At 39.2% G+C, this 24,820-nt stretch overlaps 1 protein-coding gene across 1 annotated transcript in view; it reads left to right on the top strand.

The window, feature by feature from the left end:
- csmd3b (CUB and Sushi multiple domains 3b) overlaps positions 1–24,820 on the top strand; it is a 268,124-nt gene that overhangs the window by 96,146 nt on the left and 147,158 nt on the right. The window contains exons 6-8 of the mRNA XM_061256027.1: positions 4,812–4,924; positions 13,915–13,992; positions 22,621–22,708. Of these exons, the coding sequence (XP_061112011.1) occupies positions 4,812–4,924; positions 13,915–13,992; positions 22,621–22,708 (279 nt within the window). The remainder of the gene's footprint in view (positions 1–4,811; positions 4,925–13,914; positions 13,993–22,620; positions 22,709–24,820) is intronic.

Raw genomic sequence — 24,820 nt, 5'->3', positions numbered from 1 at the left:
TCAATTTCACATACTACTTGAGTAATGGCATGGTTCTGGAAACACTTCTAACCACTATGATCTTCTTCGGGAAACTTTTCAGTGGGACATAAATATAAACAACATGTTTCCTGTTACATTGACCGGCCAATAAAGTGAACTGAGATATGTTGATTAAATTACACCTTTTAGTACCTCTTACAGTGATTTACTAGTGAGTAGGCTGGTGATCTACTTGATGTTATAAAATGATTGCTTAATACTTAAAGGTGGACTGCCAATTCATTGAATTGAAATACATGAATATTACATGAAGGAAGTCTGTCATCATGCCACCCAGACTGAGTTAAAGTTCACAAAATAAAAAGATAAACTGTGTTGCGTATCTTTTGTTCAGACATGTGGTCCATGGCAAAACAGTATGTTTATTATGCAAATGGTTTGTTGTGAAGACATTAGTTGGTACCTATTTTATGGCTATACAACATTTTGTGCATACTTTCTGTATGCGTTACTTGTAATTACAATTATCCAGCCCTGTTTACTGCTGTAGAATACATGTATTCCACAATCTTATGTCATCATTGGTTGCTAAATACATGTATTACACAATCTTATGTCATCAATGGTTTTGTTTTCTGAGGGAAGCATCTGTTCAATGATATTACTTCCTCTGTTTAACTTGGATGAGTGTGATGTATTGCTAACAAACGTACCATTGTACAGTCAAGTCCATAAACAAAATACACATTTCTAATGGAAATTTATTTTGGAGATTTCTGAAATGACAGTTATTCTGTGCCCCCAATGAAAAATAATATGTTTTTATCAAACCACAGCTATAACATTTAAGACTGATCATGTGAGGGTATTTATGGAATCTGCTCACGTGTAAAAGGCAGCAGGAGTGGTTACATTGGTCTGCAAAATTATTAGCACCCTTTATAAAAATTAAGAAGAAAGGGTGCCTATAATAAATAAAAAAATATGCTGATAATAATCTGGCAGGTATAAGAACATTAACTGAATCGATTAACTGATTAAAAATCTAATTTTATAACTCCCGTAATTGGTTGTACAAGGATGCCACAATAAGCTGGGCTTCAGCCAAATCAATAAAAATCAGTATAAGCACATTAATTAGACATGTTACTGCACTACATGGGCCTCATTTCAGGAAAAAACTTGACTGTCATTGGCTCAACTCTGGTCCTCATGTTGACAAATGGCAACCAAAAGCCTAGAATCACGACTAGATACTGAAAGCTTTCTTATATCTGCAGGAAAATCTAAGGATACAGTTGAATACACCTGACTAATCAGAAACAGCTGAGAAGCCAACTGTCCAATTACTTTTGGTCCCCTAAAATGTGGGGCTTATGTATAAGACAAGATGTAATTCCTACACGAATCACGCGACATGGATGTAAATACCCAAGAAGTATAGGTGACAGTATTTAACCTCATATTCATTGTTTCTTTTCAAATCCATTGTGCTGGAGTGCAGAGCCAAAAGAACAGAAATTGTACCTCTCTCCAAATATTTACGGACTGCATGGTATATGTTATGTTCCAACATACGGTAAAACAATGGACTTTTATTGCTTAACAATTATAGCAAATAAATGTTATTTTTTATTTAGTAATCTCGTAGAATCACCCAAGGATCAAAGTTTAAGAATTATAGAGATTGGTTGCTTGGGGTCAAAAAAGGCACCAAAAGTTTCAAAAAGGCACCTCCACACCGCCAAACTCTTTGGAAGTGAGCAGTTACTGAGCGCAATTAACAAAACAAATCATCTGGAGTTTGCCAAACCTTATTGGAATTGTGATAGGAGGAAAGTGCTATGGTTGTATGAGGCCAAAATTGAATGTTTTGGCCATACACACCATCAACACGTTTGGCGGCAAGGAGAAGCACCTCATCCCGACTGCCAGATATGGAGGTGGACGTATTTGGAGACATTTTGCTGCCAGTGGCCCAGGGGCACTATTTCAGATCAATGGCACAATGAATTCAACAAAGTACCAGGAACATTTGGCAGAAAATCAGGTTGCTGGAGAGCTCAGACATGGTCGTTGGTAGATTGTCCAGTAGGACGGTGATCCAAACACATCAAAATCCACACAGAAATGTTTACATTAAAAAAAACCTCCATGTTCTTCAATGGCCATCTCAGTCTCCAGACTTAAATCTCATCAGAAACTTGTGGTCTGAACTGAAGAGTGGGTCTATAAGCGCAAAACCTGGGATATCAGTGATTCTGAACAGTTCTGCATGGTGGAATGGTGAGAAATCCCCCCAAACATGTTCTCTAACCTTATCACAAATTATAAGAAAATACTGATGGCTGTTATCTTTGCTAAGGGTGGTTGCACAGAACTGTTGTTGCTAAAGCAATGGCTTCTTAAAATATGTTATACTGATAGAACCGTGAGTTTTAATGCTTTCAAATGGTATATATCCTATTATCCCTGGGCCAATGAGATTTATGGGGTTAATCTAATGAATTAACATAAAACTGACTACTAGGCAGTCATAAAAAATGACTAATTCCTATTTTTGCCATGACTGCTTCTTGACTTCAACCAATATTTTCTGTAACAAACATCCAGTTAATCTGTAAATCTATTTTCCCCTTTATAATTACCAGAAATGTTAATTTCACAGCTGTTTGTTAAAAAATTTGTAAAAGAATGTCTAAGGTACATGACTGGGACGTGGAAGGTTGGTGGCTCCAGCCCCCTTGTAACCACGATAAGATCTGCACAGCTGTTTGGCCCTTGAGCAAGGCCCTTAGCTTACGTGCAGGTCGTAATGGTTTGCTGCATTCAGACAGATAAATCTAATCTTCCTTTGTACCCAAGCACGTCCAATATTTTCAAAAAAGTTTCCTAAGTGACATCCTATCAGTTTTATGCTTTCAACTTTGCAGATATGGCCCATAGAACAGCACTTGCCATTAATTAACTCAAATGTGGCAGCCCTCCAGTTAGATTTTTCCCACCACAGTTTCAGAGTGAAGCCAAAACATTTTTTTACTCTCATAATAAAAAATGTAATATTGCTATGTGCTTTGCACCGTATCTTGCTATAGGCTATGTGCGCATGAGAAGAGAGCAGGCTTTGACTGTAGTCTCTTTTGAATGCTCGAGTGCTGCATCTCAACTTCTGCAAGTCTTCGGTACAGAACTTATTTTGAGGAGGGAAGTATCTACAGTATTCTTTGGCTAAATCGTCTTGAATGTCGTAACAATGATTTTAACATTATTTCCGGCATCAAGTTAGTAAAACTGTCCGTACCCCTAATTTGAGGACTGCTGTTATGCTAATTATGTGAGGGAGTCCATGTTGTCACTGCGTTATGAATTATTTCCTGAGGTAATTTGACATCTACATCTACAGGCTGCCAAGTTACCACTAATGTTAGCTATATGGCTACCAATACGGTTCCTCCCATCACTCCAGTTTTGTAAAATCCTGTGGGAAACACTGAATCCCATTCACAAAAGCTGAAATAAACTCAAATGCATTATTGCTGAATCCAATCCCCCAAAGAACATTCAGGCCTACTGTTCACATGTTACATCATTGTATGTCACTTGCTGTTGAGAGTGGTGTGCTGTGAGATTCAGTAAACTTGGAAAGTGTGCGACAGAAAAAAAGTTTGGGAAATGCTGCTGTGGAATAACTGGGTTTTTTTTGGGAGGAAGAGTCCCCAAGGTGGAGCAGATGGGAAAAAAAAGTATAGTTGTCATCTGATCATTAAAAACTGTGGTAAATTTGATCATATATTCATGATCAAAGTACAGTCTCCATTTTGTCACACAAAAGTGACATGGTTACTGCTGATAATATACCCACCCACAGCTTGATATTTTCAGAATACTAAATTGACCTAATTGTTGAAAGTGATGATTACTCTGTAACTTTGTGCACCTACATGTAAATACAAAGTTCTTGATGCCATGATTGATAGCATATGATATTGACATGACAATTTTCAACAAATCTATCTAAATATTTAGCCCGCAAATAGAAACAACAAACAAAAAATGGAGTGAAATGCTCATGTATTTTGGGTTATTATAGCCCAATAGAGTAGTGCTAAATGTAGACAGAACAAAACACCCTATCTCTTCAATATAGCATTGACCCGCACCTTCAAATTGTGAATGTAGTGCTCAAAACTCTCTTCTAAATGTGCTTATAGAAACAATTTCAAATAGGAAATGTAATGTAAGTTGTGGGAAATGAGTTTAAGAACTGTCAACATTTTTGGGGGAAGGACCCCTGTCTCATTAGGAACCCACTCCCCATCTGGTGACCATCTTCTTTCTGTCTTTTTTTTGTTGGGTGTATTTGCAGCTGTGTAGCTCGGCTAGTTAGCTTGGGAAGCACAGTGAGGTGCAGTAAAGCGAAGGGTACCATAACAACGCTCTCAGACGATGCAACCCTCAAATTCAAAATAATGTTGTTGCCTTTGGGTAAGGGTGATTTTGCCAACCTTGGCCTCAGACAAATCTCGAACATGTTTTGTATATTTTTAAGGAACATAGAACAATATCCCTAATCTCAGAAACACTTTTGATGTATTAATTTATTAGTGGGATTTATTTTATTTATCTATTGGTGGGACTGGGGTGGATTTTGGGAAGGCTATTGGTGGATTTTGACCAGTTGTTATAATTGAACAATCTGATATGGTGGGTGTAAAATCCTATTTTTTTTGTGTAAAATGACATGGGATTACCCAGGTCAATTTTGGGGCATATCTGTGGATTTTGCTGACTGCCGTAATTCTTAGTTGTTTTCTTCTGTTCCCTTTTAGGTTATCTGGGATGAATATTCCATCACCCATTGTCAGCAATAAGAACTGGCTGAGGCTACACTTTGTAACCGACAGTAACCATCGGTACAGAGGGTTCAGTGCTCATTATCAAGGTAAGCTTCTATTTAAACCGTTCTGAAATATTAAAATGTGTTTTTACTCAACAAAGAACACTGCTCTGTCAACAGCAATGGATCATGTAACTGTTAACATAATCCTTTCAGCTCATTAAACACAGGCTTACTGGAAGCTGCTACTTCAGTAAAGTCAGCTTGTGTCAGAGGAAGCTAGCAATACCTGTCTAAAAATGTTCAGGGTTTGTTTACTTTCATGGCACCTGTATCTGTAGGTTTTCTGGCTAGCTTTTTATATTTATTTCATTCTCTGGTTGTGGGATCTATCAATGATCATGTTTACATGCACATCGTTATTTAGATCTTATTTGGAACATGGGTGGCAGAAAACATCAAAACAGCTATTTGTTTAAGGCTGCAGCAGTCGGCGCATAAGACAAAGTTGTCTGAGGTGGAAATGCCTGAAAGCAATATACTTTAAATAGGGCTGTCAACGTTAACACATTAATTATTCTTAATTATGCTTATTAATTACAGTACAATTGTTAAATACAGTATGGTAGATGTGAAATCTGGTCAAAGATGGATGGTGCACAGTAAAATGTCCATCATTAATTCAGCTCTAAAAGTATAAATATTTGTCCAGTTGTGACCATACTCTGTAAATGTTGATTTAACAATGAACATTTTACGATGTAGATTGGAAATTTGGTCATAGATCTTATTTAGGCAGCCAAAGTAAATAAATATTTGATGAATTATGTTTAAGAAGTTCAAGGCATCTTGGGTATTAATCATTAAAAAATATTCACAAGATCTAATGTGTTATCATTGATAGCTGCTCACAACCAGCTCATTTTAAACACTTCATGCTCATAGAAGAAGTACTAGGATGCTGTCCTTTAGTGCTGATTAAAACATTTTAATGGGATATTCTGCTAACCATGTAGTGGGGAATAAGATGACACATATAGATTACATATTCCGAATATGGTGTGCATGTAAATATGGTCATTGTGGGAATTCTGGGAATGTTTTAGAATTATGTTTTGACCTTTTTAAAAGTACTGCCTCATGGAGATCTTCCCAAATCTATGACAGGGGAAGTGTTTTTTGTTTTTAAAAACGTGCATGTTACTTACAAACTAACCCTGGTTAAACAGCTAATCATTTACTTTTCAATAGCTGTCTCTTTTTTCCCTCGTGTTTAAACAAATACACAAACATTCTATACTACAACAGCTTTGTCAGGAACATGTACCAACAAATTCCTTGCTATTTATTGTGTGTGAATTCACTGACAGTTTTGAATTGACCACAGTTTTAATTTGGTAATTCCAATGGAGTTATCATGGTGATGCATATATTACTTCCTGGAAGGTTTGGGTGAAATGTGAGAGTTTGCCTACCCTTGCAAAACTAGATTTGCAAAAACAATATTCCTTTTTACTTTATGCTGCACATTTGAACTCTCTGTTATCACAAATGATTGCCTTTTTTCTGATTATAAACTAAACTGGTACAAGTGCAACACTGAATGGAGCTGATGCTCTTGCCGTCAGATCAATGGAAATGCTTATCGTCTTGGCTTGGGATGGGTACGAGTAATGTATGCATTGATTACACATCAGCTACGTTACTACTCAATCTTTTTTATTTCATGCCAAAGGCTATGCATGTACAACTACGTATGTGTTGGATTCATTTATTAATTTAACATACTGTATGTAAAAATACAGTATGAATAGAATAGAATAAAGCAAATATATATTTAGAAATGCATGTTTGACTATAAAAATGCTTTTTGTTGATAAGCCATTTCATAAACAGAATAATGAGAGGGGCTGGGCATTATGCAGCTTGAATGCCCTTTGCTGATGGAAGTTACCGGAGGTATATTTACTACCACCGCATACTGTGTACAAACATTTCTGAAAAGTTGCATTTTAATTTTGTTTTATCCAAGACAAAATGATCATTTGTTTTTGCTGGCAACAGATATTTTGCGTACAAGCAGGGTTGCGTACTTGAACTGTATATTCTTGTCTTAGATCACAACAATGAAATGGCTTAAAGTGAACCAAGCGGTTTCCTTTAGAGAGAAAACAAACGGACAGCTCATGTTTGTACACGTTGTGACTTTGCATGGCTATTATGAATATGAATGATAACATGGCTTTTTATTTATTGGTCTTTTTGATAGTGAGCACAACCACAATTATGTTTAATTAGCTAGTGAGGTGACAACTAATTGTACATACAGTACTGGCACAAACTGTAAACTGAGCACTGTAGTTCTCCTCTTAACCGTAAGATACAAAGACTGCTCAATTAACCAATACATGATGGTTTGTGAAGTGATTAATGCATGTTTAACACAAATTATGTCTTCATATTTTTCTTATGTTGATATTGCATTTATTAGCCAAGAGAGACATTTTTGCTAAATATTGCATTCAATGTCAGTGTATGCCAGTAGGTCTACAGTAGCTATCATTTTAACAACTATGTCACGTCATTAAAATGAAGATTGTTCAAGTTGCATTATGCCATTCTTCTTATTAGGTGTGAGAAAAATAATGAAATACAATACCCCAGGATCACAGTTAGTATGAGAACAGCCATAAACAATTAAAAACACTTAAAAAGTCAATTAAGCCACTATGAGGCTGAGGAAAAAATAGACTTACAAAAATCAGGGTATTAAGCAGAACGAGATCACTGGTGAGCTCAGTAATCGCAAAGATCCTGGTTGGCTAAGGAAGACCTCTACAGCTGGTGACCAAAGAATTCTCACCATATTCCCAAACCGCCGTTCAACAGATCAGAAACACTCTTCAGGATACAGTGACTACTGCCCACAGATCACTTCAAGAAAAGCACTACAGAGGCTAAACTTGTGGACAGATGAGACCAAGATTCACTTGTATCAGAGCGATAACAAGAGCAAAGTGTGGAGAACAAAAGGAACTGTCCAAGATCCAAAGCACCCCGCCTCATCTGTGAAACATGGTGGGGGTGTTATGGTTTGGGCATGTATGGCTGCCTTTACCAAAGGAATCCTGCTTGTTCTCTCTATCCCTGCTCTTGACTTCACATACATCAAAGGATACATCTGTGGGGTAATTAAGAGTCGTACTGAGGATCCTAAATGTACTGTATACAACCTCTTTGGGTGTCTTGGAGGTCTCTCTTCCATTAAGGTTTTCTTGCTTTATGAGCCTCTGGAGGAACCACAGAACACCCAAACTATTGAACATCAGATGCCGAACACGGCCAAAAGATGCCACATATTTCTGATTTTAAGTTTGAATGTAATGTGTAACATTTAATTGAAAATCTTAATGTCTGGAGAGATACTCTTCATGTTTGATCTCTGGAGGCTAGAATCATGTGTCTTTTGATAATAATACCATAGTGCTTGGCCTTGCTTTTAACGACACAAGAAAACTTTTATATGTAAATTGGCCAGCGTGAGAACAGTCCTTGCCTTTCCTACACCTCTTGGAATCAGCACAGCTATGCTCCTCTGATCATTAAAAATGGGAGTGCCATCTTTGATAATAATGATCAAATCAAATACATTTATTCTACATGTTGGATAGTGAGGGCTTTTAACTGTTGATGCACTTGTATTCAGTATTCAGAGTGCTGAACATTAAACAAGTTTGTAAAACTATATTCAGAAATTAAACATACAGTGCAGTCTATAACTATTCGAACAGTGGTTCAATTTCTGTTCTTTTGGCTCTGTGTTCCCGCACATTGAATTTGAAATGAAACGAATGAAATGAAAATTATGTTAAAGTACAGACTGTCAATTTGAATTTCCATCCATGTCTGGTAATCCATGCTGGAATTACACCCTTTTTATACATAGTCCCTCCGTTTTATGGGACTAAAAGTAATTGGACAGGTGGCTTCTCAGGTGTCATGTCGCTTCCTTTGTGCATGTATTAGAAACCTTTCAGTATCTATCGTCTTGATTCTAGGCTTTTGATTGCCTTTAGAATCTTTGGATATGGATGTGCATACCCTGAAATTAAATGTGTCAGTCTGCACTTGAACCCTTTTTCATGGTTTAATTTAAAATCCAATGTTCTGGAGTACAGAACTAAAAGAACAGAAATTGTACATATACCTTTAAATAAAACTTGAGAATCTGCAATTTAACCACATGCGAATTGTTTGACTACCAAGAAAAAATTGTGGAGTACACAGGCAAAACAAATAAAGTATTTGACCCAAAAATTATGGAGCTCACTGTATATAAATGAGGGGTGGAAGGAGTGTAAACATATCCCTCAGGTCTTGCTGGAAAAATCATGAATACTGCTTTCATATTCCTGTAATCTTGTTCAGAAATTGGAGGACAGAGTAGAAACCAGCACAGACTACCACTCAGGGTTTACTGCTGAAAATAAACAAAATCAGAGTCACTTAATGCTGACAAGTTTACACCAGTGCTATCTTGGTTTTCAAAGAAAGTAATACTGCAAGGGACATTCTAAATGCATTAATGGTTCCAAAAAAATCCAATCACGGGATGTGAATTGTAGTGTGAGGTCTTTGACTGAAATTTGACTTTTGCCTGAAAACTGATGTGCTTAGCTTTTCAGGGAGTTGCACTGTATATTATTATTAAAATGAAGCTGAAACCAACAAACCACCATCTAATGTGCTTGATATTAATTATAACCAGAAAGAAAAATGTTTTTGAAATATAATTTTACTGCTCATGCATATTTGTGCATTTCTCGTGGTACAATGTAGGCATTGAATGTCAGGGTGGGCAAACATTCAATATCACCCTTCACCCTCACCTTCAGGAAGATACAAGATAGAATGTATTACTCCGACTGATCACTATGTGTTTTCCATTGTATGCAATAGAAAACAGGAAGAAATAAAATTGGCAATCACACTTCACATTGTTGGTACCATCTCCTGCTCCTGAACAGCAGATTCCATGTACTGTTTCTACTTGGTATATTTATTTCTGAGTGTTTAAAAGGAAAAAAGAGGCATTCTGTATTGAGTTTTGCAGCCCTCAAGTCATCTCCTATTTATCCAACAGTGAGTCTGGGAGGAGAGACTTAGGGGCAATTGGGGAGGTGGCTTGAATGCAGCAGCATCATAAGCTCAGAGGAGGCTTCAGATAAAAACCTTAAACGTTTTTAGTTGCTCATTTACTTTCCTCGTCATCGCACCATCACGTAGAATTAGCTGTCTACTGATGAAGCTGTGCATTAAGAATGTGATTGGCGGGGTTTTATTTTTAGCTATATTTTCTTTGTTTTTGTCAAATCACATGAACCATCTAAAAACAAGAAGAAATGACATACTGAATGTGCTCACATCCATTGATATGGCCAACATCAATATTATTATTATTATTATTATTATTATTATTATTATTATTTTTATATATTTTGTTATTATTATTATTCCTGTCATTGATTTTGCAGAGCTTTGCAGAGATATGGTTTTCTATTTCACATCAGTTAACACGCCACCATATGGGTCAGCCTTGTTGCAAGAACCAAGGAAATTTAACAACCAGAAAACATTATCAGTCAATTTTTTTACGATCATATATGCTGTGTAGCTGTTTGTGAAACAATTGGTTGTTTTGGTCCAGACGTTTTGGGAAAATATTGATTAAAAGATGTAAATACAAATTTACATCTTGTATTTGTCCTGTGAATAACATTTTCACAATATGCTTTTTGTATGAAATACAATCAAGGAAATAGTATTTTGCTGATATTCTGATATTCCCCATTCACTTTCATGGGAGCGCCAATGTTCTGCGCTCAACATGCGTAGTACAGACTTACTTTTGGTGCTTCGCAAGTTGAGGTTAGCTGAAGGCATGCCTTCTTATCTAGTTAAATATGCATTGATGAGAGTGATGCCATGCGATCTCATGAGTGGTTACGTGGCTTCACCCTGAGGAGACAGTCTGAAAATTAACCACACCCACCTTCTGCGTGCAATCAGACCATACAAATTCAGGTATGAGTCAGCTTGCACATTCTCTTTGAGATTAGAAAAGCTAAGACATTCCATGCTGTTTGCATGTTTGATTGTTCTCAGCTCCCTTTTTGCAGATCAGATTGCAATTCTTATCCCAGTGTATGTGGGAAGTTTAATTGGTTGTGAGCTGTGTAGGAGTGTTGATTCCCGTTTCGCTGAGAGAACTGACAATTGCTGAACAGAACCTCTTCTCCCACAAGGGTGAAAGCATGACAGCTATGGCTGTTCAAAATTTGGCAGTAGTTGAAGGTAAGTACATTAGCCAGCATTACTTAGCGATATTCAAAATATTAATACATTTCACTGCAAGACAGCTGACAGAAGCCTCTTTGCCCAGCAGGACGTTGTCACCCACCTGATGGGCTGTCAGTGGCAGTGGCGGGAGTGGTTACACCTTGAGGAGCTTTCAGAGTTGGGTTATCATGCTGATTGGGTTATGATTGACCGCTGAACCTATTTCTCTAGATCCTTTGGACAGGATGGTAGTTGCATAAGCAGCAGTGTGCACAGATGCCCCTTTCAGCCACAACATCTGCTCGGTCAGTGTTTCATAGAGGCCCGCAATGTTGCAAGATTATCATGGGCATTTCCAGTGCTTAGAGAGCTGCAATCCTCTTGGGAGCTCCCTCGACTGCCCTCCTAAGGACTTGGCTGACCAACCTGGTTGGAGCCTTGGCTAAAATGATCTGCAAACAAGTGATCGAGACCACTTGTAATTTCGGAGTGAACTAAAGTGACACTTTCGTTGTGAATATGTTTGGGAAACCCATGTGAGTCTAAGAGGCATTTAAAGAGGTTTGTAGCACTAGGAGGCTTTCGGGAAACCCACTGCAGGACTGCATAGCCTTCAAGCTCCAGTTGTCCCTGAGGAGGCCTTTGGACCGCCATCCGACGCAGCCCTGGAGCAGTCTGGCATAGCAAGGGAGCTGACACACTCAGCGTGATGGGTACTGGATGTACCCAGGAAACGAACCTCGACTGGGAAGTATCTGGGCCTGTAATGTGGTTTAATCCGGTCCAGCTCCCTCTGGGACACAATAGGCCTCTGTTGCTGGCCTCTCAGTGGGACCAGGCGTGGCTGCTCTGTGTTTTTCTCACCGGGGTCGACCAGGCCACCTCACAACCTTCCTGAGGCAGAGGCCACCTCTGATGGGTGTCACCTTTTTCTTTGGTGCCACTGTACCGCTGTCCTTAGGTGCTCAGCACCCTGGAGTTAGGACACAGGCTCCCACTCAAAATCAAGCCTCCCTGTTTTCAGGGTATTGTCCCTTTAGTCTATCCCTACTTGGGTGCTCTATGCTGGTCATGGGGACAAGTTCTGTCACTGGTGTCAATCCAGGGGGACTGATCCAGTTTCATCCAGACACATGTCTGGGACAGTCCTTTCTCTAATCCCTTCTGCAAAGCGATGTCAGAATTGACCTTCAGGGGGGATATGTCATGGCTATATTTAACAACCATAAACTTGTGGATGGGTCGTCCCTTGGCAGATGGTTTCTTCGAAGGGCACAGGGTTGTACCAACCAAAGACTAACCCGAAAGTCCCCTCAACTTTCTGGTTGTCTTGGATGCTCTTACAGAGCCACCCTTTGAACATTCGAGAGCTCAAGCTCCTCTCACTAAAGGCAGCCCTACTTCTGGCTATTACCTCAGAAAGGAGTGTGAGTTACCTCCATACTATGTCTGTCTGCCCATTATGTTTGTGGTTGGAAGAGGAAGACTTGGCCATCACTCTCCTCCCAAACCCTGTGTTCTGCTCCATTCTGGAACCCTTTTCATCACCCTCCTCACTACACTCCAGAGGCAGCTTGGTTGCACCTAAGGTGTTACATTGCTCACACCTGCTCTGTGAAACCAACAAGCTTTTAGTCTGCTATGGGGATTCAGTGCAAGGCCAGGCGGTGTCTAAGCAGCCACTTGCTCCCATGGTGGCCAGGGCAATAAAGTTCACCTACAGCAGTGCTGGTGTGCCCCCTGTCACAGGTGTGCTGGCCCACTCTACCAGGGGAATGGTTGACTCTTGAACTGTTCAGAGGTACTTCTTTGGGAGACATTTGTGTGGAAGCTAGTTGGGTTTCCTCACTGACATTTGCTATGTCACTTACCTGACTCTGTTCGGCGAGCAGCAGAGCACCCTTGATTAATCCCTGTCACATTTTTGGTTTGACTTTAGGATGTTCGACTTATTTTACCCCTTTTGGTTGTGGGGACTTTCGGTTCAAAAAAACAATTTATTTTCCTGAAGAATGGCTTTCCTGGATTTCATTTCACCACTACATTCCTCTCCGGATGTATCTGGTACACTTTTGACCCATATGGTGGCCTGAATACTGATATGAAATTGATTGAAGGGTTACCAAGTAACCAAGGTTCTATGAATGAAGGTCAGTACACCAGGCAGAATGGTCACTCAGAGAACTATGTGGTGCCAGTTGCTAAAAGGAGAATGTGCCAGCGGACCCCTGTATTTCTAAGGTGTGGTTAATTTGCTATACTATCTCCTAACAGTTGAACCTCTCAGTGAGGCTAACCCATATCATGGTGTGTTGCCCTTCATTCATTGAACCTTGGTTATATATTTAACCCTTCATTTTAAATCATCAGGTTGCAGAAGCTGGCCTTTGCTATAAGATCTCACGGAGGCATCAAGCTTGCTCTAACATTGCGGTCTGAAAAATCACCCAAATCAATATGATCCTAAGATCCTTGATTAGTTTATGGCCTGCAGCCTCTACAGAGGGTTATGGTTGATTTATATCAGATGAAGACATTCATCTCTAACTTGAGTAAATTGAATGTTGACAAATTAACAGAAGCTTCATCTGTATGAATATTTTTTTCCTTTTCCCATTTTAGCTTGCCTGTTTTATTCTGTTGCCAAAATAATTTTCTATTATTATTATTATGCAAAAGGATTGTTTATTTTGAATGCAAATTGTTAATTTAAAACCTGTTTCACCTAATTTTATGTTTTCTTGTTTCTTAACTAGTGAAAAGGTCCATAGATTTTAAATCTAGAGGAGTAAAATTATTCCCAAGCAAAGAAAACAGCAACAAGGTTTCTATCTGTGAGTCTACCCTTTGTTCCTTTTTATGGTAAATCTGTGATTTTCTGTGATGTGTGTGCTGTGTCTGTGTGTTTTTACTTATTCATTTTTTTATTAATACGGTCATAACCTGATTTGGACATTGATGTTTGCATGCCAAGTTCCTACAATTCCCAATTATAGGCCTCTCTCTACACCAGGATTGGATGTAAGTGTTCTACCACGATTCGTATGAAGTGTTATTTCACCTGAAAGCACTGAATTAATGCAGTTGGATGTTTCCTTAAATCCTGAACACAATTACATTTGGATAGCTTGAAATTATTATTGTAATCTACCATCCTTGGTGAATTGAAAGTTGATAATTCCATGCAGACCATTAGACAAAATATAGGACCATCCAGGCAATAAATGACTTTCAGCTACTGGAATCCATCCCCATTACATTTATGGAACATTGAAACCTCCCCCTGAAAAACAAACCAAAATGTAATTAGAAAAAGAAATTCAGACAAATAGGTTTCCTCCTTCTCTGTAGATATTTAATGGAAAGCACTGATGACACACGCAAACACACCAACACACACACACACACAGCCTGTCATATGAAACATTCGAAAATAAGAAGCACTGCAGTCTTGGAATACTCTGACTCTGAGATGGTAATTACTCCATTCTTTTTTTTTAACTGAATAGCAAATCTGTCATTGCACAATTCCCAACTGCCTGAATATTAATTACAAACATCAAATATGCATCCAGAATACAGCAATGTAGTGAAACAAACATGCTTGAATCAGTGGTGGCCTCTTTATTTTGTCATCAATTATGATAAAGGATCTGCATCTCTGGACACACAAGTGGGCAAGAAATGTGTCAAAGCAGAACACACTTTTAAGATATATTTGTAGGCTTCCCTATTATTTGTTTATTTACCCCAAAAGGATTACTTTACTTTTACATTTTATGAGTTTGTTTGCAAGGGTGTCACTTATTTTGTTCTGTTGAGCTTTTAGTGAAATAGGACTCATTCTTGTGATGTAATCACAACAAAGCCCAGCACTTCTCTGTAGAAAATACCAGGAATGAAATGGAGTATACGATCGTGGCATTAAAGTACAATCGTATTTGTTTGACAATCATTAAAGTTTAATTACAGATAGGTGGGCAATTCAAAACAATGATTTAGAATTACACAAGTTGATAAATGTATAGCTAACAACTATAATAGACCAGCGATAATAGTTCATGCTTGGTTCATATGTCTACCCCGGCAAATTCTTTTGATTTATGCCACTTGGTGTTCAATTAGTGATCACAGTAAAAATAATTAGGAGTCACATTAGGGGTTACAATCCACTGTTAAACTGAAGGTCAACATCAGCACGTTCACAGAGAAAGGGGAAGGATAAACAGTGTTGGAGCGTTTGATGCTGCAATTCCTCTCTTGACAGTTTAACAAGCTAATTTTAGCCAAATATTATTTTCCAAAACTGGCTGTTTTTTATTTATTTATTTTTTTTACCTTAGATTGAGCTTACCATTGTATTATCAAAAGTAGCACAATGTAGTAGTGGTAGTCTGTTACGTCTCTGGCTGCTAGTGCAGCTTGGTCATCTCTTAAGCAGAGCTGCCTTTGGGTAGTCTTGGTTTTGGCAGAATGGAATATGAAAAACCCACATTATAACATTATAAATCCAGATATAGCAAAGTTAAATGCAAAGGTGGAAAAGACTTTATTCTCCATACTTGAGCCGTGACATCATCGATTCAGGTCATGTCATGTCAGAAGAATGGGAAGAGATCCCTTTTCTCCTAATTCGATTCGTTCACACATTCAACTTATCAGAATAGGAAGTGCAGTATAAAATAGTGATCAACAAAATACTCATGCACTTTTTCTTTGAAATGAAAAGTCAGCTATGTTTGTTTAAATGATGTGAATGTGTACTCACTCATTTGAACGGTATCAGCTCTAAAATGGGTCTGGAATGAGCATGATGCATGATGTCATTCCAGCAATATTGCATCCTCTGACATTCTATGTTCGGAGGCTTTTGTAATTTCTTAAAAATAAAAAATAAAAACAAACAACTGTGAAGCGCATGTTTTAGTTTTTTTAATTGATGGTATATAATTCACTACAGAATTTTTTTCTTGCACCCTGTTCACATTTGGTTGCCCAAATATTACTTTATTACTTTAATTATTATTATTATTATTATTATTATTATTATTATTATTATTATGTAAAACACATAAATGCAAACACACAATACAAAAGGAGCACACAATAAACATTGCTTGTAAATGCATTTTAATGAAACAACAATAACAAGTGCTTAATCGTGGAAGTCTATTGGACCAGTCGCTTGACTGTAAGTTCTGCATTGACATGTTTTTCTTTCTTATGTGGGCGTTCGCCAGGTATGTCCCAACATTCTGCAGTAGTCATAGTAGCCTGCACATTTCAAACAACTCTGGCACATGTTGCCATTAGCTGCTGATTACAAATTGTAGCCTATATTTATCTTTAACTTGATAATACTCGATTAAGGCCTGAGAAGTTCAACCGGGGACAAGCCCATTTATAAAATGGGTGAAAAGGGTGTAAAACCCCACAGCTAACCCAATGACGGAATTTAGCGGGGGCCGAAGGGGGTTTTGCGTGCTTGTCCTTCTGGCGTTGCTGGGAGAACATTAGTTGGGTTAATTATTATCCTCCGTACAAGAACAGAGCACAATTATGTTTAAGAATATACTGGGTCCGTTGCCATGGGTCGGATATGGATTGACCTGCCCCATATCCCGCTTATAGCTGGCCAGAAACGGATCAGTACAATTCTTAATATTCTCCGTTCTCAAACGGGGCCGTATTGTACGCTTAGTGGTTACTATAGTTTTACTCGTTTATCTGACTCCATTTAAAATATAATTTAGCAATTTGGGTTTGCAACTTACGCAGACCTCGGGAGTGATTACACTCGACTCGTACCTGCGCCACCATTACTCAATATATGCTCCCGGGATTAGCATTACTGCTGAAATCTCAGTTCGGTGGAGAACTCAGAGGCTGAGGGTCCAATCAACACAATACATGCAAACCTGCCATGATATTTGCGAGCCCAGGTCGGCGTAGCATTGTCTGGGCTCCTTAGAGCTAATTTGGCAGGAACCGGCGCTGTAACGCCCAAGGGTTCCCTTCGCACCAAATCACAAGAGCCATGCGTCCCCCGACCCTTAAGGGACAGAAATTGCTGGCCGCACGGCTTAGAACTACCACAGGTGTACCGCCCCGCCGATCGGTCGGTCTTCGGCCACCATTTCCCCCTGAGTATTTCAGTTGTAATTTAGGCTGAAAAGGTACAAGATGAATTAGAGTCATGGAGATCACGCAAGTTACAAGCAAAATAGTTTATTCGCAGACAGGTAGGTTATTAGCTTTAGAATATCACAATCAAGTATAAAATACACAAATGAAGAATAGAAATAGAGTAAATAATCATACCTAGCCTGCTTGGACTACACACAAACACAGAGTATAGAATATGCCGTATGGAAAGTCGAATACGATCTTCCTGATACTTACATACACGTACAATATGCTGTGTGGGAAGTCGAATACGATCTTCCACTGCTACACATACATACATACATACATACATACCCAAGACATGTTGTGTGGGAAGTCGAATACGATCTTCCCAGATTGGTCTGTCTCCCTTGCTTTTATGCCAAATCATACGTTTGGAACCAGGCGGCAGTGCCATAAATCAACCCGGAGGGGTGGTCAAATCTGGAATTTAGACCCCCACCGTTGGGGGTTGTTGAGTAGGGAAAATGAGATGATTACCAGGAGAGGACGTGTAGGTTTTCCCTTGGGATACTGAAACTATAGTTTATTAAATTCCATTTGGTATGAAATGTATCTCATCCGATTCCTTGATTTTATCAGATCACATCCATACCAAACAGATTACCCTTATGTTTTATTATGTTGCAGTTATCATGAAACTTCCCTCCTGATTATCCATTTTACATGCAATTCCTGTTACCATTACATAAGACTTAATGCAATAATACAAGGATCACATGGGCAATGTTTTCAAGGTGTTACCGGGTCTATTTACTATCTTAATAGCAGTTTTGAATATTTAATCTAAGAGAGCAGTCACCGGTGTAATGACAGCAGTGCCCAAATGAGGGCACTGTGGCATTGTCCGGAGTCTTCCCCCTTGGAAGTGACCAGGTATGGGGTCACAGGGAGGTCACCAATGTTCGGGAGGATTCTTTTCCCATGACCCAACTGGCCTTGGACCACTCATACATCTTAACTCCCCAACAGGTAGTCTAAACAACATTGAAACCCCAGCTCTCAGACCCCTCACAAATGGCAGCCCTTCCTGACCTTAAACACTAGGCTACAGGCCGCCCCATCATATCTATGAATGCTGTAGTTGGGAGTTTTCATGATAACTGTATTATGCTGTAAATATGTCTTTGTGCCTCTCATGGTAATATACCTTTGGGATAAACCTGATTTGGGTGAATGAAAGGAAAGGAGACATCCCAGACTGTTTGGTTTCTTCTCCTTATCTCCAAAATCCAGGCCTTAGTTCTAAAAAGTGAGTCACCCATCTATAATTTACAGCCAGGCCCACCCGGCAGGGGGCTAAAACACATGGCTTCCCCAGGGCCTAAGAAGGTGCCTCTAAGAATCCTTCTCTAGCTCTCCCCCACAGGCATGTGTGCCAACGGTGGGGGCTAACAATGTATGCTCCAGGAGAGGGAAGTCAGCAAGCTGACCAGCGCATGAGACCAAATGTTACTTATGACTGGCTTACAAGGGCATGGGCTTGTGATGATGAAAAGGCAGTTGATGTACGTTTAGTTGTTGATATAAAAAACTAAAGGAACTGGGCGCATGAGCTCGAAGGTCATTTGCACATTAAGTGTAACAATTTGATCGCGGGACCTTTGATGCGTTTAATTAAGAGAATAACTGAGCATAAGATTATTATCTGTATTTATTGTATGCAGCATTTTTAAAATTTTTATAAAGGATGCCAGTAATTCTGGAGCTGACTGTATACTTCATAAGAAGAAAAACATCGTTTACTAAATGTTTCACTCTCAAATACCCTGGCAGAGTCAATTCTAAGGCTGTTCTGTAAATAGTTGGTTTGCTCTGTTGTTCCTCAGCTGTACCAGTTCTAGCCAAATACCCTGATACTTTCATGATGGCCTTTTGAAATGGTAAGGCCCCTGGACGGACTACAGAAATGACAATTCTTTGGAAAGGTGAAAGTCAGAATTTAGCAGACAAAGCATTGGGAGAGATCAGGCAGCTGCTGGGCGAAACCCCGCACAATTTGTGGGTCAAGTCAGGCCCACTTAGTCGCTCACCCCTACTACTGAGCCTGCTTCATGATACAGGCCCCAGTATTAATGCTTTATACAGTCAATGTGTTCGAATATATGCTTGTAAAAAAGCTTATCTGTCGATTACTAAGGGCCACGTTCAATAAATGGTTTGCAAGGAATAATATTTTGCTGTTAAAACAAACATGGCATGGAAACCCAAATGCAGCAAGTCTGACATGACTGTCTCTATATTTGCATGTTTGCGTTTGTGTTTATTTAAATATTTGGCAGCTGTATTTACATACTAATCACCGTATGATAACTCAGATCAGTGATCAGACAATGACAGTTAGCATGAAGAACCAATACAATAGGAAAAATGAATCCATGTGAATTAACTTGTTTGCTTGTTTATCAAATAAATGTTGATTTGTTTGTGTTTCTCAAATATTATTATGATATAGGTTCTGGTACAAATTGGAAAGATGGCAGAGCAAGCAGCTATACAGCTAAAGCTTCCATGTCCATGCTAGCTAGAAGAAATCAAGCAATTCAATACAACAATAGATTTTTTGCCAGACCCATAGGGGCCGGGCAAGAATCGTATTTTCTATTATTGAGTGACTGACAAACTTTGTTGAAACTGTATGTACGAAGATACAGAAAGCTGTAACAAGATGGCAGAGCAAACAGCTATGCTCAGTCGGCTAACACTTCAAGTCCATGCTAGCGAGGACATTTCTCTCTAGGATCATTCAGGATCTTTTTAGATCTTGACTCTGGTTATTTAAAATTTATTTGCATATTGTGCCATGTAATGGATTTATAGCCGAATGATTATTTCGTGATTCCAGATGATGGTACACCGTTTGTGGCATTGAGTCACATATTTTGAGGAAGTGAAAGGGTAATTAATGAATTGCTGGAGGTAGCTGATATAATTAGCTCACAACTAAATTTGTTGCGCTCAGGTATTGCCGGTCCATAAAACATGCTCTCTTCTAAATGCTCTTCTAATGATGGCTTGGTTATCCCCAACTTTTCTTATATGGTGAGCTCATTTCTGCTGATTTCAGCAGGCTGTTTATAGACTAACTGTTAAACATTGGAGTTTTGCAGGTATGAGATTAAGACACTGTTGCCCTGATAACAACGAAATAAACAAAACTAACGAGTTTGCCACGTAGCCTACATGAAACAGGTCCCAGCACATGAAGTGGCATAACCAAAACAATAAACACTGACAACATCACCAATACATAATGATGCCACATCCAAGCATATAATATTTACTATCCCTTCATTTATTATCCCTTTTGGCTACCATGCCTATAGAAATAAAATCTGTTGGGCATAGAATGTACAATATTATGGAGGTAGAAAACAAATCACATGAATATTTGGACAGTAGACTTTCTGTTCTTTTGACTCTGTACTCCAGCACATAGGATTTGAAACAAATCCCTTATTATACATTGACCCCCCCATTTTAGTAATAAAAAGTAATTGGAAAGTTGGTTTCTCGTCTGAATCTGATGTGAGGACCAGTGGTTTGCCAATGAATGTCATGGAGACCATTATGAGGCTGAGAAATAAAAATAAATATAAAACATTATAAACAAAAGGCTTACCAAAACAAATAATTTGGAACAGAAGAAGACAATCCTAGTGTATGTTTGGGAACATTGCCTTGCTATGGGATACAGCACTGTCCAATGAGGTTGGTATCATTTAATTGAACTTAAGCAGATAAGATGCTTCTGTACACTTCAGAATTCATTCTGCTGCTGCTATCAGCAGTTATATTATCAATGAAGGCAAGTGAGCCAGCACCCCCACCATGTTTCACTGATGAGGGGGGTTCTTGCGCTGTTCCTTTTAGCCTCTCCGCTTTGCTCTTGCCATCACTCTGATACAAGTCAATCCTGGTCTCATCTATTCCTTTTCCAGAACTCTGCTGGCTCTTTAGATGCTTCTTCTATCCTGTTTTTGCAGGTTTGCATCTTGCAGTGTAGCCTCTGTAGATATGCTTGTGGTGTCTTCTGCATAGTCAGACACATCCATGTAACATTTGGTTTTTTTTCTTCATAATGGTGAGAAATTTGATCATCGACTGTAGAGGTCTTTCTACACTTTGTTTGGGTAAGCCTATTATCTGGCCTATGTCTCTGACTGTTTTGTTCTTATTATTTCTCAGTCTCTTAATGGCTTATTTGACTGTCATTGGCACCTACCTGCACTAAGGAAGTGGTTAATTCCAACACGGATCACCCAACATTGCAGTAAATACCCTCAAATTATCGTTGACAGTCTGCACTCTAACCTCATATTCATTGTTTTATTTGAAATCCAATGTGCTGGAGCACAGAGCCAAAACGACAAAACATTTATTACTGTCCGAGTACTTACGGACTGCACTGTACCACCTATTTGTATGTCTGTTTCAGTCCTGTTTAGATATCTAGGCTGTGTTCCCAAGCAAGCCAGCTGTCTGTATTGTTCTGAGGTAGCACTCTGTCCTGAAAAGGCATCTTCAGTCTATTTGGGACCTGCCTTGGTAGAATTACAGCATAGAGTGTTTACACAAACAAAATCACAGTGACAGCTGAATTAGACAGACAGCAAAGAAAGAAATGGAATGTTATATAATGATGATTTTTTTCTTATCAGTTGCATTGCAGTTTGCTGTGGGGTAGTACAGAGATGAAATGGTTTGCTAGCCTGTGGAAAGTCACAGACATATACACTGTCCTTCCCGTCCTACCTAGCGAATGATACATTGGATATTGTCATACATTTTAGCCGAAATATGTCATCGTAAATCAGCGCTACTCAACTCCCCGTCCTGCTGGCCGCAGTGTCTGCAGGCATTTGCTTCAACTGTAAGCTGCAACACCTGATTTCACAAATTATCTTATCGTCTGAACCAAGCAGGTAAAATAAGTAGTGCAATCAGGTGGTGTAGCACACGGTAGGAGCAAATACCTACAGACACTGTGACCCGCAGGACATGGAGTTGAGTAGCGCAGCCGTAAATGGAAGCATTTGACATGCCTGCAGCTTCCTTGTGATTGGGACAGTGTCCAGCTGTCTTAATCATGCATAAAACATATTAACTGAGTAATTTCATGTCAGTGGTTTTATTCAATCAATAAAATCCGTTGAGCAAAAAACTTCTAATATTATGGAGGTAATGGCATTAAGTTGGCCTGAGACCCTTGCTTCTGCTGTTGTAGCTGGCTGTGATTACATACATATTTCCATGTGTTCTTTTCTTTTTTGCAGTAAATGAAGGTGGGATTAAGCAGGCCTCTAACTCTTGCCCAGACCCAGGAGAACCAGAAAATGGGAAACGCATAGGCTCAGACTTCAGGTAAAGCGCTACAGGCTGTTGAGTGCCCACTGCTGGCCGCTCCCTCCCTTAAAGTTCATTTATCCAAGGTCATGCATGTTTTTTTCCGAGTTTCTGATTGTGTTTTCACTTATTTTTTGTAATTGTGCTGGGTTTTATTTATTTTATTCTGCTTATTCATTGGCAGTTGAATATTGGCTGTAAAATGGACAAGGATTGACAGGAATTCACCATATTTTGTGTGTCATCCCTGCCGATATGGCACTAATTGGTCACATGGGCTTGTTTTCCCTCTAGGGTCAAAGAAGTCCACCATTTTGGGTAGTCAAAAAGCTTCCTGAAAACACTTAAATGACATCTCCCCCACAGCAGTTTGCCTGCAGTAAACCAATGATTTAGCATGTAGGCGTGGCTTTAAGGTTACCGCTGTGTTTCACCAATTCCGAAAGTAGACCCAAAATGTTGGGGTGTTGGGCCACCGCAAGCTGCCAGAACAGCTTCAATGACTCTTGGCATAGATTCTAGTAATATCTGGAACTGGAGGAATGGAACACCATTCTTCCAAAATATATTCCCTCTTTTGGTGTTTTTATGACGGTGGTGGAGAGGAGCTGTCTAACACGTTGGTCCAAAATCTCCCATAGTGTTCAACTAGGTTGGCATCTGGTGACTGAAGGCCAGAGCATGTGATTCACGTACTTTTCGTACTCATCAAATCATTCAGTGTCCCCTGCACTGTGGAAGAGAGCACTCCCATCAGGATAGACATTTTTCATCACTGGACAAAGGTTATCACTCAGAATAACTATGTATTGACCCTTTCCTTTAAGCGACAAGTGGACTCAAACCGTGCCCGGAAATTGCACCCCACAGCATAACAGAGAACACCGGACCCCATCACTGAAGGGGTCAAGCATTCAGACCAGAGTTCCCTTGGTGTACGCCACACATGCTCTCGCCCACGTATTGTGAATATGGTGAAGGATGACTCATCTGAACATATTAAACATTTTTTCACATCTCTGTAGACCAGTGCCTATGGTCAGTGGCGGGGAGCTAGCCTGCCAGACGTATGGGTGCATGGCTAGATGCCCTTTACCTCCCCCCCAAAAAAGACTGAAGGGGAATGTTACAATGAGAAAACACACGTTTTTTATAATATAAAGACAAACTAAAAAAAAACGACAATAATAATAATACCACCAACAATAATAATAATAATAAAAACAGCAATAAAACCAAATGAAAACATATAAAACAAACAAGGGAAAATGATACTGTATTAAAGGAATGCACGTCAAAAAAAATGGGGATGTTGAAACGCCAAACAGATCTAATGTGTGAGGGGAGGTTATCCCAGAGGGTGGGTGCACAGACAACAAAAGCACCATCACCCTTGGTCACGAGTCTGGTGCAGGGCACTACTAAGGGGTTTTTGTCAGCGGATCTAAGTGCCCTAGTTGGGATGTACGGTGTGATTAATTCAGTAATATAACCCGGGGCCCATCCGTGCAGTGCTTTAAAAGTTATCAGCAGAATTTTAAAATCAATTCTAAAACGCACTGGCAGCCAGTGCAAGGATGCTAAAATTGGTGAAACAGACAGAAGCGTAACCGCAGCATTTTGGACCAATTGGAGTTGAGACACAGCAGAAGCATTCAGGCAGCTAAAAAGCAAATTGCAATAATCAAGTCGTGAAGAATTGAAAGCATGGATATTTTTGCAAAATTTGGAAAAAACAGGCCTTCACTGCGTTTTTGACATATTGATCAAACTTAAAATTGGGATCAAGTATAACACCCTGGTTTTTCATAGGTTTTATATTTGCTGCCAGACCCATATGTTTATAGATTTCACTGGTGAGGATGTCAGGGCCTATAACCAAAATCTCTGTATTGATACCCACCAGTGATACCGACCCAGCCTATTCAATAAAATTGTGTGGTCAATAGTTTCGAATGCAGCAAGTTTCAAAGCAAGATTTAATATTTAAATCGAGATATCTCCAGCTTCTGCATGCATGAGAAGGTCATGTGTGATGTGGCCTAGTGACTCTAAGAAGTGCGGTTTCAGTGCTGGGCAGAGAGAGAAAGTGAGAAAGTGAATGGCATGCTAACAAAATGAGAGATGGGG

The sequence above is a fragment of the Conger conger genome, chromosome 9 (genome assembly GCF_963514075.1).
Source record: "Conger conger chromosome 9, fConCon1.1, whole genome shotgun sequence".
NCBI lineage: Eukaryota > Metazoa > Chordata > Actinopteri > Anguilliformes > Congridae > Conger > Conger conger.
Note: the sequence above shows the minus strand (reverse complement) of the source record. Positions and strands in the feature narration are given on the sequence as shown.